The sequence below is a fragment of the Lynx canadensis genome, chromosome F1 (assembly GCF_007474595.2).
Source record: "Lynx canadensis isolate LIC74 chromosome F1, mLynCan4.pri.v2, whole genome shotgun sequence".
Lineage (NCBI taxonomy): Eukaryota > Metazoa > Chordata > Mammalia > Carnivora > Felidae > Lynx > Lynx canadensis.
Genome location: NC_044319.2, coordinates 21,914,110 through 21,934,843, shown reverse-complemented (window position 1 = coordinate 21,934,843; position 20,734 = coordinate 21,914,110). Strand labels below are relative to the sequence as shown.

Sequence of the window (20,734 nt, the reverse complement as noted above, 5' to 3'; positions counted from 1 at the left end):
ATCTGATAATGAGTTAATCTCCAAATCACATAAACAAATAATTCAATTAAAAAATGGGCAGAAGAACAGACATTTCTCCAAAGAAAACATAGAAATGGCAACAGACACATGAAAAAGTGCTTAACACGACTAATCATCAGGGAAATAGAAATCAAAATCAAAATGAGATATCACCTCATACAAATCTGAGTGCTAGTATTAAAAAGACAAAAAATAACAAGAGTTGGCAAGGATGTGGAGAAAAGAGAGCACTCATGCACTGCCAATAGGACTGTGAACTGGGGCGCCTGGGTGGGTCAGTCAGTTAAGTGTCCGACAATGGCTCAGGTCATGAACTCGCAGTTTGTGAGTTTGAGCCCCGTGTCGGGCTCTGTGCTGACAGTTTGGAGCCTGGAGCCTGCTTTGGATTCTGTGTCTCCCTTTCTCTCTGCCCCTCCCCTGACTATGCTCTGTCTGTCTCTCAAAAATAAAAAAATGTTAAAAAAAAAAGAATGTAAATTGGTGTAGCCACTCTGGAAAACAATATGGAGGGCCCTCAAAAAATTAAAAATAGAATTACCATATGATCCAGTAATTCCACTAGTGGGTATTTACACCCTCTGAATACGAAACACTAACTGGAAAAGATATATGCACCCTTGTGTTTACTGCATTATTTACATTAGCCAAACTATGAAAGCACCCCAAGTATCCATCAACAGATGAATGAATAAAGGAAATATGGTATATATACACAGTGGAATATTACTCAGCCATAAAGAAGACTGAAATCTTGCCATTTGTAACAACATGGATGGATTTTTTTTTTTTTTAATTTTTTTTTTTCAACATTTATTTATTTTTGGGACAGAGAGAGACAGAGCATGAACGGGGGAGGGGCAGAGAGAGAGGGAGACACAGAATCGGAAACAGGCTCCAGGCTCTGAGCCATCAGCCCAGAGCCCGACGCGGGGCTCGAACTCACGGACCGCGAGATCGTGACCTGGCTGAAGTCGGACGCTTAACCGACTGCGCCACCCAGGCGCCCCATCATGGATGGATTTAGAGTGAAATAAGTCAGCTAGAGAGAGATAAATACCATATAATTTCACTCATATGTGGAATTTAAGAAATAAAATAAATGAACAAAGGAAATAGAGACAAACAAAAAACAGACTCTTAAATATAGAGAACCAAGAGGGGAGGTGGCAGGGTGGGAGGGGTGAAACAGATGAAGGGGATGAAGAGTACACTTATGTAGTGATGAAATAACTAAGGTAGGAGAATTGTTGAATCACTATACTGTATTCCCTGAAACTAACACAATACTGTATATTAATTACACTGGAATTAAAAAGAATAAAAACAAACAAAAAACACCAAGTTGTACACTGAAGTAGGTGAATTGTGGGGTTTAATTTATCTCAATAAAGCTGTTATTAAAAAAAATAATAATATCATAATAAAGAGCACTATGTGTTTTCCTCAGTGAGTGTTTAGTAGGTACAATTGTGTATGAGCTCAGACCCTGTATTCAGTTTTTCCTAACACTGCTTTGGGTACTTTTGGCAATCCTTGAAAAAAAAAAAAGTTATAGAGTGCAATTCTGTATTTTTTGTTCACTAAATGTTTCAAAAGTCTTAGTGAAAAAGTTTTGAATTAAGCATTAAAACTACAGTAAATGCTCTACAATCGTGCATCTGATAATGTTCTGTTTGTCCTGACCTCAGGTCTTAGCCTAGCCTCTGAAATTTGTTATCACAGAACATCAAGAGAATATCAGTAGCCTTGCGAAGTCTAAAAGATAAAAGATATCTTGTTTCTTTTGTTACAAAGGCTTACCTGAGAGGACTGAAAGGATGCTGAAAACAAGAGTCTGGAAAAAAGAGTTTGCAACTACACGATGCAGTTTGTACAGATAAACAGCTCTTTTAGACATAATTTTTAATATAGATTTGTTTTCCTCCTCAAGATCACTCACTCTTGTCCTGAACTTTTAAAAGAATAAAACAGATAAACTGTGACAGAACTAAACTCCCATTCCTCTTTCACCAGAAGCTGGAGTTGTTTCAATGTGATCCTGCCTCTGCTGTTCTGGGACCCTATAAAAAGAAATATTATGGATTATTTGTCTACCGCTACAAGAGTTTCACTAAACAATGCCCATCAAATATTTACTTTATTAATTCTCTCTGTATACTTTGTTTAGCCAAAATTTACTGATAAAGGCCTCTAAATCATCAGACACCTTCAAGCACAATGTACAAGGACAAAATGACTTGTCATTTACACAGAATTAGCTAACTACCTTAGTAGTAGGTTCTTGAGGCTCATCTCTCTGCTCAAGGTGTCTCTCTTGATGCTCCCGGAGTTCTCTTTCCAAGCGACTAATTCGACCTTCATACTGGGACTTAAGAGCAGTCATTCGAACATCCAATTCATCTTTCTGCTGATCTAAGGCTCCATTCCTTTGTTTAAGCTCCTCATTTTCTTTAGTTAGCTGATCTTTTACACCTAAAGAAGAAATCACGTGATTCTATTATTATAATCAAACAATGGAAGTAAAGAACTTTTATGCATTTCATAGGTACACAAAGGTTGTATCAGATTCTATTCCTTAGCTTTAACATCTACAATTAATTCTAATACACAATACATCTGAATAAATAAATATCTACATAGATCTATATTTACTACTCCAATATAAAAAATACTGTACCATAAAAATGTGTAACTATCTCTAAGATCTCATAAAGATAAAGGATACAGCATAAACTGTAGTCAGTTGTAAGTCCTTTTATAAATATAGCTTTTAATATTTCAATACATTACTAAAATACAAGGTTATAAATTCCAAAATTCTCATTTCATACAACCTATAACATACTTAAAAATAATCAGGTAACTTTACTTTGTTTTTAATGAAGTAAGTTGCTGGGGACACTATATACAGATCATTAAAAAAATTGCTTACAATAAAACCCAGATGATTGGGCATTTTATTTACCCACTAAGCAGAACAGCAAGCAAAGTGCAATTAGTTCCCAAGCATTCCAGCACTGGGTCCTTCACAAATCGGACATGATATTCTCCACAAAGGCCTGGAGGAGCCCCCAGAAAAGTAAGGCACAGAAAAATCATTGGGCTAGTAAGAGCCAATGCTATGTAGGAATTTACAGAAGGGCCTCTTGACAAAGCACACAGCGGACCCAAAGGATCTCCCAACAGATGGCAGAAACAGACACACAATAAAGGAGAAGGACCACAGTACTTCCTATTACCAGCCAAAAATTAGGAAAAACTTCATAAATAGATCAGGGACATCCTCATCATTTGAAAATTAAGACTGTTCTAATTTTGTGTCTAAGAGAAATCAACCTAATATTTAAGTTCAAACTCTGGCATATACAGAAATTTACCAGCTAAATGCGCAATTTTTGATTTTGCTGCTACAATGGCCTTTCTTGTTTTTTCTTCCTTTTCAGTTATCTGCTGTCGGAGTTGCTCCTCTTGTGTGGTTCTATCTTGAAGATCCTGGCGGAGTCGTGAAAGCTCAGACTGAAGCTGCACAGTCTGTTCCTGCAGATTTCTTGCTTCTGTCTCTTTTTCAGATAATGTCTTTTAAAGGAAAGCAAAGTATTCATGTAATTCAATTATACCAATATAAACTGTACACCCTGCAGACTTAACATGTAAAACTTATTAATTTGCTTATTTAGATTAAATGGAAATATAAATGTAAAATGTGGTCAAACCATTCAAGTGGATACCTGAAGACGATTAGATACTATTTACACACACATCATTCATGTATAAAAGATAAATATCCATAAAAAAGATAACAAAAATGCTTCCATATGACAAGAGAAACTGTCAGTGTTTAACACATATTTCAAGTATTTAACAAGGAAACAATTAGGGACACATACACTCTTCACTACTCTCAGTCATACCTTCTGCAGATTCTCTACTTGACTCTCCAGTGATTTTGACTTTGTTTCAGCTTGATTGAGGGTTTCTTTGAGCTCCTGCATTTCCTGGACTGAGACATGCTGTTCCTGGTGGTCTCCAGAAGATTGAGCCGAAGTCTCCATGGCCTAAGATGACAAACAGTAATAATATACTTCCACATTTATACTCAATAATTCCACTTCCAAAAGTTCATCTAAGGTAATAATCACAACTATGCAAAGAAATTTATCTTAAAAGGTATTCATAAGTGAATTTTCTATGGAATAACTCTAATGTCTGAAAGTAAGATGTATTAGTTAAGCAAGTTAGAGTCTTCTATACAACTGGATAATAGCCATCTAATCAAAATGATGCTGCACTATCAATGGATCTCTGACATACAAATATATTTTCACAATAACGCATTAAGTGAAAAAGCACTCAAGTGCTAATGCAGTCAATACTAAGGGGTAATAATTTTGGATATTTTTACATTTTATTTATTTTTTTATTTGAGAGAGAGAAAGAGTACACATGTGCAAGTCTAGGTCAGGGAGAGGGATAGAGGGACAGGGAGGGGGTTGAGAGAGAGAGAGAGAGAGAGAGAGAGAATGAATGAATGAATGAATGAATATCTTAAGCATGGAGCGTGACATGGGGCTCAATCCCATGACCCTAGAATCATGACCTGAGACGAAATCGAGAGAGGGACGCTCAACTGACTGGGCCACCCAGGCATCCTGCATTTTGGATTTTCAAAATACATTTTCTAATCTAACAGGTGCTAAATATATAATTAAGTTAACATATGTTTGTTTTTACTTCTGGGAATTAATTCAGATTCAAAATGTTACAAGAACTAAACAATTCCTTTTGATAGGTGGCTAATATACATTACTTATGTAAAACTGTAATAAAATCTGATTAATTATAAAGAACTATCATTTTTTATATACACAATTTTAGTCAGCAATAAGTTAGAAGAACAGGTCTGAAAAAGGAAAATTTTTGAAGTTGGAACACTGAACTAAAATAACAAAGCATTTACTAAAATTTCTTCATGAATTTATAGTGTAACTTGAGGCAAATTAAAGAGATATCTTAAACCAAATAATCATATATAAACTTATAGTTATGTTCAGAATCTAAAAACCAATAAATAAAAATTATAAAGAAAACTTATTACATGAGTAAAAGCGTATAAAACAAAGTTGTGTATGTCAAAAATTATATATACAAACATACAAACATAAAGAAAATTACTTCAAAATACCTTATCCTGTTGTGCTTTAAGTTCTTCATACTGAGTCTTGTATCTACGCCCAATCTTCTTGACTTGAGTAATAGTTTTGACTTTTTCCTGGATGTCAATTATTTTGGCATCTAAGTCCTTTTGGATGGTTTCCTTTTCAGTTCTTACTTTATTTAAGTCTTCCTTTAGACTCTGGATTAAGTTCTGGTTGTTCGTCAAAGATGCATTTGATCTAAACAAACAAAAAAATAAAGGAGAAAATAATCAAATGTTAGTACACAGATTTTAATCCACTTCTGCCTGATACTAAAATACATAATTTCTACTATATTGGGTGTTGAGTAAATACGTTAGGCTTTGTAGTCCACATGTAGTCTTTGTCACATGTCCTTTCTTTTTTACAGTACTTTAAAAATGTGAAAATCTCTCAGTTTACAGGCTGTGCAAATACAGGCATGTAGGTTATAGTCTGCAAACCCCTGTACTTTATCAAACTGAATCTGAAATCACATGACCTGAATTAAGAGTATGGGTTTAACAACTACTACCTGTGATCTTGGGTACCTTTCTGAAACTCAGTTTCCTCATTAAGTACTAATTATTATCTCTCCTACTTAAAATGCCAGACTGCTATAAAACAAAAGAATATACGTGAGAAAAATCTGTAAGCTGTCAAGTATTACAGAAGTAGGAGCTAACATAAATAGATAACACTAAAATTTAAACTTAAAAAAGGTCTCAGAAACATTAATTTTAATTTTAAATTTCTTAACTTTAAAAAGGCATCAGTTCATTGTAAGTTCATTTTAAAAAATTTCTTATTTAAAAACTTTCTTTATTAAACACTTTCAAAATACTCATAAATAAATGCTAACCAAAAGAAGAAAAACCTGCTTGCAAAAGTTATCAACTGTTAAGAAAATAAATACGTTTAGGTTTAGACTCATACCAAAAATGTAGATTTTTAAAAAGTAATAATCATATACATAAAAGCATAAAATTAAATTACTGCTTGCTTGGCTCCATAAAGTAATAAAGGGAAAGCCACATGTAAAGGCTGCAGCACTTTTCATTCTTTCTAACTCAGGAAGCACTTGGGCAGTCAATATATAAAGAGTAGAAATAAACTCAAGATTTCATATATTAATATAGAATTTAAGATTTCTTTCCATATACCTTGCAATTTCCGCTTTAAGTCTCCCAATTTCTTCAGTCAACTGCTGAATACGCTTAGTATGAACTTCCTTTTCAGAAAGGAGCTTCCGATATTCTTCTGTATCTGGATCTTTCTGTTGACTTACTAGATGCTAGAATAGCAAAAACGCATAATATGGTTATATAGGTTTTATGAAACTAATGTACTATAATAAAATAGCAGCATATCTAATTATGTTTGCTGTCTTATACATGGTGATCAAGTACCAAACTATAAAATAAGATTGAAGGTTTATTTACCTAAAATCCCTAGCCAAAATGGGAAAGGGAAATAAACGTCATTATGCATTATTTTTTTATAACTGCAAACAAATACTTCAAAATAGTTACAAACAAGTCAAATAAATGAATCTAAAGAAATTATAAGCTTTTAATATTAAATATCCACTTTCATTAAAGTGACATTTACAAGAAAAAGATGTCTATAAATCATTACAACTTAAAAATATGAAATTATAAGCTTTTAATATTAAATATCCACTTTCATTAAAATGACATTTACAAGGAAAAAATGTCTATAAATCATTACAACTGCATAAAAATAAACTAAATTTAACTGATTCCATTGAGTCAGGAAACAGTGCAGTGAAGTTTACCAGGAACATATCTAGATTTGGGAAGATCACCCTCCTTTCTTATTTTTCAGATTGCTTGTGTGATAAAAACAGGAAAAAATGGGCTCTAAAATTCTATAACCCTATTCGGATCATAACAATTACTATTCTAGACCATTTTCTAGGAGCCAGGTGCTAAGTGAACTGCTTTACATTTATTAAACTTTTTGTAAAATGAAAAGTGGCTCGGAAATATTAAGGAACTCTCACAAATTGCATAACTACTATCGGGCAAGGCAGATTTCCAATCTTTTGTTTAAATATGGAGCTGGAGTTTCTAACCCTCTAAATCAAAATTATACAGTTTTGTCCCCCAAAAAGTTTTCAGTGAACAAGTCTTTTTAAAGTGCTTCAATCAGCTAGATAAATTCATTTTTTTCATGTACAAAAATATTTTAGAGATACAGGAAAAGCGTAAATTTGGAATTTAAAGAAATAAATTAGCCATTTCTCATCCTCTTAAATGTTGTCCTATTATTTAAAAAATCAACACCTCCATGTTTAATTGCATTTACCTGGTTACGTGCTTTCCAACGTTTGACATCTTCTTCTAGTAACTTCTTCTCTGCTTGCAACATACCGCTTTTCTCACTCAGCTCAGCATTTGCTTCTTGTAAGGGTAAAATATCTAACTCCAGTTTCCTTACCTGAAAATAGTGCCAGTATTTTTTTGAACATCTGATGTAAAAACTCTAACATTATTAAAAATGACATGTGTTTACTCTTGATTAGGAAGTCCCAAACCTTTGCTTGCATCTGCTGTAAATCCTGTTCTAGCCTCTCTTTTTCTTCTCTTAGCATCTTATTGGTCTCCATCACTACATTCATTGTTTCGGTTTTCTTCATCAGTTCTTCATGCTGAGCCATTGTTTTTGCAGTTACCTAAAGATTTCAAACACACGTGTATACCAACATCCAACAGTAGGTGAAGACTTATCTTTTCCTACCAGTTCTAATCTTTCCTACAAAAAGTAAAAAGGATTTAAATGTCAGCTTTTAAATGGAAATTTTTGAAAGTTGTACATGTTTATTTTTCTGTGATGCAGGCTAACTACAAGTTTAAAATTATAGGGATGAAAACAAAAAGATAAAAATCCCACTAATAAATAATCAGTTCTAACACTGGGTAAAAACATTAATCCAGATCTCTATTATCTATTAATCTTTCTCTATTCTTTTTCTTGGTATACTGAATTTATTAATAGTTCTAAAATGATATTATTCCCCCTCCACCATGTTCCCCACTGTTTAGAAATTCTTCATTTCATTCAGTTGTTTCATCACTTTGGTTTTGAGCAATTCTACTGAATATTTCTTCAACGGTGACGAACTTCTCTGTTCTGTTCTCATTGGGTGTAATTATCCATCTTTTACATGTTACTTTATTTCCTCACCATTTTTAAAGCTATGGCTCGGGTCAGAGGATAGTGTTATAGCAGTCAATCAAAAAGAAAAACCATAGGCCTTCCTCCTCCTCGCCCTGCTGCCTTGATTTAAGCAGTCTTCGTTTTTCACAGTAGTTAATTTTCTAGATATGTCTTGTAGATCTCAAAGTACTAAAAGGGAAACTCCCATTCAAAAGCAACTTATCTTAAGATACTGTAAGCAATTCTAATTTCTTTGTCCATTTGAAATATATGTTATGCTCTAACAAATCCTGTCAAACATAACCACTGTCCACATAGTTGAACTTCTGGGATCAAGAAAGTATACTTTGATTCCAATCCTAACTGGTGGGGCCCATCTAACTCAACTGTGAAAAGACATATCACACAATCACCTTCTGCTGATTACATGGCCTGCAACAGCCCTCCAGCTTGGGGTGACCTGCTAGAGGAGTGGGGGTTTCAGGTTGGAGCCTGTGGGACTACTGCTATGTGTGGTGGTGGGGGAGGGGGCTCTAGCTGCATCTCTGGTTTCTTTTTTAAAATCTTAGATGATGCCCCCCCCCACTTCCAAGCCATTGTCCTTTCTTCACTTTCTACTACCACCTCTTACTGAAGCATAGACAGCACCCCCTCTAATCCCCTCTGAAAATGGCCTTTGGGGACAAATTCAGGGTTTTCCCCATATCTTCTCCCCAACCTTAACTGAGGACTGTGTTTTCCTTCTTCTTCCTCAAGTGCATTTTTACACTATCACCACTGAACACCTTCCATGACACTTCCTTGCTTTGGCTAGAAGCCATCAGGTAAAGTTGGAGAGAATTTCAGACTTCCCTTGTGTAGTACTGGAACCACATTTACTCTCTCTCCACCAGCTTGATAATGAATATTGGATCCTCAGCCCTGCCGTACTTGGCTTTCATTATTAAATGATGTGGGATTTTTTTTTTTTTAATATTTATTTTTGGGAGAGCGCAAGTGGGTGAGGGGCAGAGAGAGGGGGACAGAGGATCTGAAGTGGGCTCTGCTCTGACAGGCTGACAGCAGCAAGCCCAATGCAGGGCTCGAACGCATGACCACGAGATCATGACCTCAGCTGAAGTCAGATGTTCAACCGACTAAGCCACCCAGGTGCCCCAAAACATGGATTTTTTTTAGTTCAGGTTTTGACAAAGTGAAAGTAACAGTCACCAGGGGTACTCAAACCTGCCAGCCCTCAATCTTGTTGGTGGTTAAACTTGGAGAAAGGCCACAGAAGACACTTACAAGCACACACAATCCCCCTGAATGAGTTGTTTTCTTTTCCTAGAATTGCATTAGCTTTTAAAAATTGATCCTTGCCATCCACCTGGGTCTCATTTGCAATCTGACAAATGGAACAAAAAGAACCCTGAATTCGGTGCATACTTTGCTTTTGGTGCTGCTGCTTCTCATGGTTCTCAGCAGAGATTAAGAAAGAACGTGCACACAGCAGATCCCTGATATTGGTGGGCCTGATTTCCTGGCAAATTGCTGTCGTTTTCCACTTTTCTGTTCAGGACCACTGATTGCTGAGATGTGGATGCATACTGAAATTAAAGCAATTCATTGTGTTCTAAAGTTTTTTTGTTTCTTTTAATTCAGTGTTCGTGTAAAACCACCTTTTGAAGCAGTAACTCTCAAATCTGAAGAGCAATTGATGTTTCCATTAATTTAATTAAATCCTTACTTCTAAGGATTTAACATCCTGTAAGTAAAGTTTAATATAACAGTATTTCATAAGCAGCCTTTTTATTGTCAGACTATTGCCTTTTAATATAGTCAAAAAAAAAGTGTGCGTAAAGAAAAAGCTATGATACAGGGTTACCATCCTACACTGTTCATGTTTGGGTATTATTTTTTATATAACGTGTGATATTTCTTGACTCTTTCTATTGTATGTAAAAGCTGGTTCTCCCATCTAACTTTGTTGGTTGGGCGTTTTCTAGTATTATTTGCCGGAAGGAACACTGAGAGAATATGCCATCTTTTTAAAAATCCTGATTCTGCTTTTTTTTCCTCCAAATGTTAATGCCACTGATTGGAGGGTTTTATATATTACGAGATATATTTGAATGGGTTTTTGTCAAGATATAATTCTGAAACTTTTCATTTCTGTATGAAAATATAAACCCCATAAATCTACTCACTTTCCCCTGGGGTTGGATGGCTTTTGTCTAACAGCCATTCCAACTATCATTTAAAAGAAGATAAATGAGTAAAGGTCATAATTTCCTTCCTTCCAGATGTGAAGTTCTATTATTGAATCTCCTTAGAATGAGCACATGCAATTGTAAGCTTCTGGGTGGTAGCGTGGGTTAAGGAGTTGAGCTTTTGCTGTGACCATCCATTCACCTCAGCAACTTCTTTTCCTTTCTTGGTTGACAGTTTTGACTATTTTTTGCTCCTTGCTGAGGAAAAAATGTTCTGTAGCAGTTTCTACCCACAATTTTATCCCAGAATAATTACTGACATACATATGACAACTATAATAATAAAAAAGAGAACTGAAATTTACTTAAGCACTCACCATGCACCAGACATGTTTCTAAATGCTTCCCGTACTTGAACTCACTTAATCCTTATTATTATCATCCCAATATTACAGATGAGAAAATTTAAGAGCAGGGAAAATAATATACCCAAGACACACATCTAACGGTATGAAGCTAGAATTTAAAACCAGGCAATCAAGGGGCGCCTGGGTGGCTCAGTCGGTTGAGCGACCGACTTCGGCTCAGGTCATGATCTCACGGTTTATGAGTTCGAGCGCCGCTTCAGGCTCTGTGCCGACAGCTCGGAGCCTGGAGCCTGCTTCGGATGCTGTGTCTCCCTCGCTCTCTGCCCCTCCCCCACTCATGCTCTGTCTCTCTGTGTCTCAGAAATAAACATTAAAAAAATTTTTTTTAAACTAGGCAGTCTGATTGCCACTAGTCTTTTACCATTACACTGTACCACTATTTAATAACGTTTAATAATCTGAGAGTATAGGAAAAACGCTTATTTCAGATTAAATTTTATGTCTCAAGAAACTGAAATGTGCTCTCTTGATTTAATAACTGCTTTCTTGGGGCGCCTGGGTGGCTCAGTCGGTTAAGCGGCCGACTTCGGCTCAGGTCATGATCTCATGGTCCGTGGGTTCGAGCCCCGCGTCGGGCTCTGTGCTGACAGCTCAGAGCCTGGAGCCTGTTTCGGATTCTGTGTCTCCCTCTCTCTGACCCTCCCCCGTTCATGCTCTGTCTCTCTCTGTCTCAAAAATAAATAAATGTTAAAAAAAAAAAATTAAAAAAAAAAATAAATAAATAACTGCTTTCTTAAAGCTTGGGATACATACCTGGACTTTCTCTCTTTCAGCATTGAGACTATCCTGCAGTTCCTGCAGCTCTCTTTCTAAAAGTTCAACTCTTTGACGATAACGCAGACTCTCAACCTGAGCCACCTCAAACCTGGTTTCAGCAATTTCTTTTTCTCGTCGTATAAATCTACAGGAATATATAAAATTTTATTTGAGTAAAAAAAATGCCACCAACACAACATTTTAAAACTTGGATAATCTTTAAGATGACAAATCTATTCACTTTAGTAACTATTTTTACATGCTTTCATTAATAAGTAACGAGAGATGCTTTTTATTATAGACAATGGCTTCAGAAATGTGTATCTTTAAAAAAATAATTGAGGGGCATCTGCTGGCTCAGTTGGTTAAGCAGCCGACTTCAGCTCAGGTCATGATCTCACAGGTTGAGTTTGAGCCCCGGGTTGGGCTCTGTGCTGACAGCTAGAACCTGGAGCCTGCTTTGGATTCTGTGTCTTTCTCTCTGACCCTCCCCCACTCGCATTCTGTGTCTGTCTCTCTCTCAAAAATAAACATCAGAAAAAAAAAAAAATTGAAAGGCATTTAGTTTTTCAAAGAACTCGCTCAAGTTCTTACTATCAGATTCAACTGAAAGTCGTATCTTTAGCGTGGCCTATGTCTAAATGTCAAAAGTGACTGCTGATAGGGTAGAAGTGGGTTTGTTGGCCAATAGGAATGGAACGAGCTTTATAAATAAATAGCAGATAACCCCCACTTCCCTAATTTATGCATTTATAGTTACATCACACAGTGCTTGCTATACCACAAAATAAAGCATTAAGAATATTATTGGATTTACCTGAGAATTTCTAAAATTTGTTCTTGAGATTTTCCTTCTTCACTTAGAGAGACATTTAAGGGACCCTGTACACCTTCCTTCACAGAGGCAACAACCTTGTCACTTAATTTTTCAATCTGATCATGAAGTAATCGGTTTTGTTTCTCTAGATCTTCACAGCGAGACACACACTTGGAAACTTCATCCTGTAAACAAGAGTCTATCATAATAGCAGATTTTCTGGAGTACCTGGGTGGCTGAGTCGGTTAAATATCCGACTTCAGCTCAGGTCATGATCTCACGGTTCATGAGTTTGAGCCCCACATCAGGCTTTCTGCTGTCAGCAAGTAGTCTGCTTTGGACCCTCTGTCCCCTTTTCTCTCTGCCCCTCCCCAGCTTATTCTCTTTCTCTCTCAAAATAAATAAATAAAAAACAATAACAGCAGATTTTCCAATCAATGTATATTTAAAAACCCCCATACCTTTAAATTCTCCAGAATACTCTATCATGATGTATAATAATACCTTTAACATTCTCTCTCTTTCTTCCCAAGATGCTTTGCACTCCAATAACTGTGATTCTGCTTTCTGGGTTGTTTCTTCCAAATGCTGACGGACTGATGCCATTTTGGAAACCTGTTCCTTGGCAGCTTGTAGAGCTTCAACATCAGCAGCATGGAGCATCAATTCTCTCTCATACTTATTCTGAGCTTCCACAGCTATTTTAGCCTGTAAGAAATTATTTCCCCATTGACACAAGATTAAAAACTCATAAGGCTAGTCAGTATTTTCTGAAAAGATGCACATTACATTCTTTAAAAATCTAAATGTACCAAAATAAAATACTTAGAAGTTATGCTGTATCTATTTAATGAAATATGCTGCCTATAAGAAATTCATGTTAGACCTAAAGACACTTGCAGATTGAAAGGTAAGGGGATGGAGAAACATTTGTCATGAAAATGGAAGTCAAAAGAAAAGTCGGAATAGCAATACTTCTATCAGTATCAGTTAAAACCAAACTTTAAACCAAAGACTGTAACAAGAAATGAAGAAGGGCACTATATTAAAATAAAGGAGACTATCCAACAAGAAAATCTAACAATTGTAAATATTTATGCCCCCAACATGGAAGCATACAAATATAAAACAATTAATAAAAAACATAAGCAAACTCATTGATAATAATATAATAACAATAGAGAACTTTAACTACTTACATCAATGGACAGGTCATCTAAGCAAAAAGCAACATGCAAACAATGACTTAAATGACACACTGGACCAGATGGACTTAACAGATATATTCAGAACATTTTATCCTAAAGCAGCAGAATACACATTCTTTTCTAGTGCACATGGAGCATTCTCCAGAACAGATCACACAGTGGATCACAAATCAGGGTTCAACAAGTATAAAACGACTGAGATCACACCACCACACACCATGCGTATTTTCCAACCACAACACCATGCAACTTGAAGTCAACCATAAGAAAAAATTGTGGAAAGGCCACAAATACATGGAATTTAAAGAACATCCTACTAAACAATGAATGGGTCCACCAGGAAATTAAAGAAGAAATAAAAAAATACATGGATGCAAATGAAAATGAAAACATGATGATCCAAAATCTTTGGGATGCAGCAAAAGCAATCACAAAAGTGAAGTACACAGCAATATAGACCTATCTTAAGAAGAAAGAAAAATCCCAAAAATGCAACCTAACCTTATCCCTAAAGGAGCCAGAAGAAGAACAAATGAAGCCCAAAGCCAGAAGGGAAATTAATAAAGAGCAGAAATAAATGACAGAGAAACAAACAAACAAAAAAATATCAGAGCAGATCAATGAAACTAGGAGCTAGTTCTCTGAAAAAATTAGTAAAATTGATAAACCCTTGGCCAGACTTATCAAAAAGAGGTCCCAAATAAAATCATGAATGAAAGAAATCACAACCAACACAATAGAAATACAAACAATTTTAAGAGATCATGAAAAATTATATGCCAACAAAATGGGCAACCTGGAAGAAATGGATAATTCCTAGAAAGATTAAATTCCCAAAAGTGAAACAGAAAGAAACAGAAAACCTGAATAGATTGATAACCAGCAAAGAAATTCAATCAGTAATAAAAAATCTCCCAATACAGAAAAGTCCAGGGCCAGATGGCTTCCCAGGGGAATTCTACCAAACATTTAAAGAGTTAATAACAGGGTGCCTGGGTGGCTCAGTTAGTTAAGTGTCCGACTTCGGCTTAGGTCACGATCTCGTTTTGTAGGTTTGGGCCCGCGATGGGCTCTGTGCTGACACCTTGCTCGGAGCCTGGAGACTGCTTTGGATTCTGTGACTCCTTCTCTCTCTGCCCTTCCCCTGCTCACACTGTCTCTCTGACTCTCAAAAATAAGTAAATGTAAAAAAAAATTTTTTTTTTAAAGAAGAGTTAATAATACCTATTCTTCTCAAACTGTCCCCAAAAATAGAAATGGAAGGAAAACTTCAAATCTCATTCTATGATGCCAGCATTACCCTCTGATTCCAAAACCAGACAAAGACTTCACTAAAAAAGGCAAATACCCCTGATGAACATGGATGCAAAATTCTCAACAAAATACTAGCAAATCAAATCCAACAGTACATTAAAAGAATCATTCACTGTGATCAAGTAGGATTTATTCCTGGGCTGCAGGGGTGGCTCAGTGTTCGCAAATCAATCAATGTGATACACCACATTAATAAAAGGGTAAAAACCATATGCTCCTTTCAACAGATGCAGAAAAAGCATATGATGAAGTATAACATCCATTCATGATAAAAACCCTCCACAAAGTAAGGACAGAGAGAACATACTTCAACGTAATAAAGGCCATATACGAAAACCACAGCTAATATCATCCTCAATGGGGAAAAACAGAGCTTTTCCTCTATGGTCAGGAACAAGACACGGATGTCCATTCTCACCACTGTTACTTAACATATAGTATTGGAAGTCCCAGCCACAGCAATCAGACAACAAAAAGAAATAAAAAGCATCCAAATTGGCAAGGAGTAAGTCAAACTTTCACTATTTGCAGATGACATGATACTTTATATAGAAAACCCAAAAGACTCCACCCAAAAATTGCTAGAACTGGTACACAAATTCAGTAAAGTTTCAGGATACAAAATCAATGTACAGAAATCTGTTGTATTTTTATACACCAATAATGAAGCAACAGAAAGAGCAATCAAGGAATCATTCTCATTTACAACTATACCAAAAACCTTGAGATATCTAGTAATAAGCCTAACCGAAGAGGTAAAAGATCTGTACTGTGAAAACAAGAAAACCACACAACACTGATGAAAGAAACAGAAGACAACAAAAAGAAAAAACATTCCACACTCATGGATTAGAAAACCAAATACTGTTAAAATGTCTATACTATCCAAAGTAACCTATACATTTAATGCAATCCCTATCAAAATACCAGCAGCATTTTTCACAGATCTAGAACAAATAACCCCAAAATTCGTATGGAACTAAAAAAGACCCCAAACAGCCAAGGCAATCTTGAAAAAGAAAAGCAAAGCTGGAGGCATCACGTTTCTGGATTTCAAGCTATAGTAATCAAGACATAATGGTACTGGCACAAAAACAGACACATAGGTCAACAGAACTGAATAAAACCCAGATGTATGTAAGACAGAATATCCTAAGGAAAAAAGTCTCTTCAACAAATGGTGTTGGGAAAACTGGACAGCAACACGCAAAACAATGAAACTGGACCATTTTCTTAATGCCAAACACAAAAATAAACTGGATAAAAGGCCTAAATGTGAGACCAGAAACCATCAAAATCCTAGAGGAACAGGCAGGAACCTCTTCTGACATTGGCTGTAGCAATTTCTTACTAGATATGTCTCCTGAGGCAAAGGAGACAGAAACAAAAATAAACTTTTCAGATTTCATCAAAATACAAAGCTTCTGCACGATGAAGTAAACAATAAACAAAACTAAAAGGTAATCTACAAAATGAGAGAAGATACTTGCAAAGAACGTATCTGATAAAGTGTTAGTATCCAAAATATATAAAGAACAAACTCAACATCCAAAAAAAACAAATAATCCAGTGAAGAAATGGGCATGAAGTGACACTTTCCAAAGAAGACAGCCAGGTGGCTAACAGACATATGAAAAGATGCTCAATGTCACCCGTCATCAAGGAAATACAAATCAAAACTACAATGATGGGGAGCCTGGGTCGTTCAGTAGGTTAAGTGCTTGATTTTGGCTCTGGTCCAGATCTCACAGTCCTGAGACTGACCCCTGCCGTCCACCTCTGTCCTGGGTGTGGAGCCTGCTTAGGATTCTCTCTCTTCCCCAATGCCCCTCTCCCTGGCTTGCGTGCTCTCTCTCGCTCTCAAAAACAAAACAAAACAATACACCCCAATCTACAATGAGCTATCACCTCACACCAGTCAGAATGGCTAGAATTAACACCATAGGAAACAACAGGGTTGGCGAGGATGAGGAGAAAGGGGAACCCTTTTACACTGCTGATGGAAAAGTACAACCATTCTGCCATTCTGGAAAAATGTACAGGTTCCTTAAAAGTTAAAAAAGAACAACCCTATGACCTAGTAATTACACCACTACAAGATATTTATAAATACCTTTTGTATCTGCAGATATAAAAATACCGATCTGAAGGGACACATGCACCCCAATATTTATAGCAGCATTTTCAATGATAGCCAAATTACGGAAAGGGCCCGAATGTCCATTGACTGATAAATGGATAAAGAAAAGGTGGGGTGTGTGTGTGTGTGTGTGTCCGCGCGTGCATGATGGAATATTAACCACAAAAAAGAATGAAGTCTTGCCATTTGCAATGATGTGGGTGGAGCTAGAAATTATCATGCGAAGTGAAAGAGTCAGAAGAAGACAGATACCATATGATTTCACTCATATGTGGAATTTAAGAAACAAAACAAATGAACACAGGAGGCAAAAAAGGAGGAAAACCAAGAAACAGACTCTTAACTATAGGGAATAAACTGAGGGTTGATGGAAGGAGGTAGGGGTGGGGGATGGGCTAGATGGGTAATGCTCTAAAGAGAGCACTTGTTGGGATGAGCACTGGGTGTTGTATGTAAGTGACGATCCTACCTTCTACACCTGATTATATTACACTGTTAATTGGAATTTAAATTTGGAGAAAACACACCACCATCCCAAAAAATAAATAAAATTGGAGAAAAAACAACCACCATAACAAAAAAAAAAACTCAAAACAAGGAAGAAATATGAAAGAACTGTTCAAAATGAAACTTATGAAGATGATACAACAATTTGCAACAGGCTTTATAAAATAAAAGCTTAAAAACAACTCCGATATGTAAAATACATGTGCATACACATACATAAACACAAACTTAAAGTAAACAAAAGGAAATAAGAATAATTTATTTGAATATTGAATTATTGATACATTCTTTTATTTTAATTTGCAATGTTACACTGTTTGGCAATAAGCCAAGGATAATTTTTGTCTAATTTACCTTTGAAGTATTTTCCCCTGTATTCCACTTCTGATGTAATCTTCATACATGTACATACCATATATATAAGCAATAAAGAACTATAATCAAATGACTATTCATATACCACTCAAAGATGAGAACATTACACGTCTTCCCATTCTATTTCAGTTTTACTATTACTGGTACTTTTATATTTTTCCCCATTTGTCAAGGTTGCTTTGTTAATGGTTATTGCACTATTTGCTTTTAGTCTTCACATACACTTTTCAGCTGATCTTAGTGCAAGTTCCACAATGGTGAAAATAACTGTATTTCTGTACGGTTTACCAATCCTCAAGATGCAGTAAGATACTCCAAGAACTGCTCCCTAGGATCAAACCTCATTTCTCAGTAACTGGCTACATGATCAACACTTACTTGTTCCTGACAGTCACGTCTGGCTTGCTGTTCATTACTCAAAGCTGTGCTTGCTCTCTGAAGAGCTTCTTGTACTTCATTCTGAACGCTGTTAAGTGTTTTCTTTAACTCAGATAACTAAATCAGAAGAACATTAATTAAAACCAGGGTTAACTGCAAGACAATTATTGTAATAATTAATAAAATAACCAGGGTTATTTTAAAGACAAATTTTTAAAATCCTACTGGCCCAAACAGACTTACTAAATTTAAAAGATAACTTGAAGTAATACTGCACAAATTTCACAGGCTTATGTTCACTCCTTACTAACATCTGCAAAAGTTAATGCTCAGGCAGAGAGGCTTATAAAAAACAGCACTGATATCTACTACCATAAAGTAGTCTAAAATACTCAAAAGGAAACACATATGGACCTACAAAGCAGTGTAAAACATACAACTAAAATTGTTAAATATGTGTCCATTCAGTATCAGTTGAAATGAACTGGATGGTAACTAATAAGCTACTTAATTCAAATCCTTACACACACACACACACACACACACACACACACACACACACACAGATTGATATGGCTAATAATCTAATTTACCTGTTGTTCCATACTTTCTATGGCTTTTCTCTTATCATCCTGAAGTTCCTGTTTTTCCTTCTCTACTTCCATCAACTTCTTTTCCAACTGTGTCTGAAACTCAGCTGACTCTTTTAAACGAACTTCAATATTCTTACGTACTTCTTCTGTCACCTTTACCACCATCCAGGTAATAGAATACAAAAATTATACACATCTAAAATTATACAATTAGTTTCTCTAAATCTAAACTTCACAAGTACTAAAATTAACATTTGCTTTGTATTAAAAAAAAAAAAATCTACCAGGGTGCCTGGTGGCTCAGTCAGTTAAGCATCCGACTTCAGCTCAGGTCATGATCTCACAGTTCATGGGTTCGAGCCCCATGTCAGGCTCTGTGCTGACAGCTTGGAGCCTGGAGCCTGCTTCTGATTCTGTGTCTCCCTCTCTCTCTGCCCCTCCTTGCTCTCTCTCTTTCTTCTCTCTCAAAAATAAATAAAGATTAAAAAAAAAACTTAAAAAAATATCTATCAATGCTAATCAGTTTTGAATTTTGTGTGTTTTGTTTTATCTGGCTTATTAGACTGAAGTATTTTTCAGATTTAAAAGGTAAACACAATGATATCCGTCAAACTCATATTTACTATAGTACTTACACACAGCAAGCTTTTATTTAAAAAAAAAAAGTTAAGAGGCATCTGGGTGGCTCAGTTGGTTAAGCGTCCAACTTGGGCTGAGGTCATGATCTCATGGTTTGTGAGTTCGAGCTCCATGTTGGGCTCTGTGCTGACAGCTCAGGGCCTGGAGCCTGCTTCAGATTCTGTGTCTCCCCTCCGCCTCTCTCTCCCTTCCCTGCTCATACTCTTATCTCCCTCTCAAAAATAAATAAACATTAAAAAAAAAAGTGCATTCAAATTAAATTTAAAATTGAATATACCTGTTTTTCCTTGTTAAGAGATTCTTCTAAACTAGTAACCATTGCTCGATACTGTTCCACATTACTAGTACTTGTTTTGAGTCTCTCCTTCAAATCATTCACCTGCTCTTCTGCTTGCCTTAGCTGACTCAGAAGATCATCCACATCTTCTTTGTTGCTAGGCTGACCTAAAAGATTTAAGAGCTCTCTTAAAACTAACATTTTAAATGGCTGTTATCAGAGAGTTTGTGAAATTAGGATTAAAGCTCAAATGTAAAAGTACTTATCTTGAAAGTATATTTGAACACACACTAAATACCAAAATAAAAACAGGTATTTCTCCAGAATATTATTTCTTCAAAAATCAAATATTTGAAATCTGCCATTACAAATATTACAATGAAGATATTTAAAAGAGAAGAATAAACATTTGAGCTAAACTGAGGAAGCTACTTGAAGATATTACCAGGTTACTAATTTACTTTTTTAACATTGTTTACTCTAAAACACTAAATCTTAAATTATTTAGTCCAATTTTCATTCTAAAATCCATGGAAAAGGAAGAAACTACAGATTAAAAAGGATGTTTTCTTATCATGTGATGTATCAATATGGACTATTATTGGATAATTACACATCCACTTATGTATCATATATTTACACATGTACATATATTATGTTCTTCTTAAGATTACCTGGACCAAAGGCTTTGCATTTGAAATGGTACATTCACAAAAAGAAACAAAATCTAATGAA

The 20,734-nt window shown here is 35.7% G+C and overlaps 1 protein-coding gene across 1 annotated transcript in view; it reads right to left on the bottom strand.

The window, feature by feature from the left end:
• Positions 1–20,734, bottom strand: part of TPR (translocated promoter region, nuclear basket protein) — a 64,419-nt gene that overhangs the window by 21,733 nt on the left and 21,952 nt on the right. Inside the window, 14 exon segments of the mRNA XM_030303366.2 lie at positions 2,019–2,080; positions 2,288–2,493; positions 3,399–3,597; positions 3,933–4,076; positions 5,204–5,414; positions 6,359–6,489; positions 7,527–7,658; positions 7,756–7,893; positions 11,749–11,896; positions 12,569–12,753; positions 13,073–13,276; positions 18,491–18,607; positions 19,084–19,236; positions 20,000–20,166. Of these exon segments, the coding sequence (XP_030159226.1) occupies positions 2,019–2,080; positions 2,288–2,493; positions 3,399–3,597; positions 3,933–4,076; positions 5,204–5,414; positions 6,359–6,489; positions 7,527–7,658; positions 7,756–7,893; positions 11,749–11,896; positions 12,569–12,753; positions 13,073–13,276; positions 18,491–18,607; positions 19,084–19,236; positions 20,000–20,166 (2,197 nt within the window).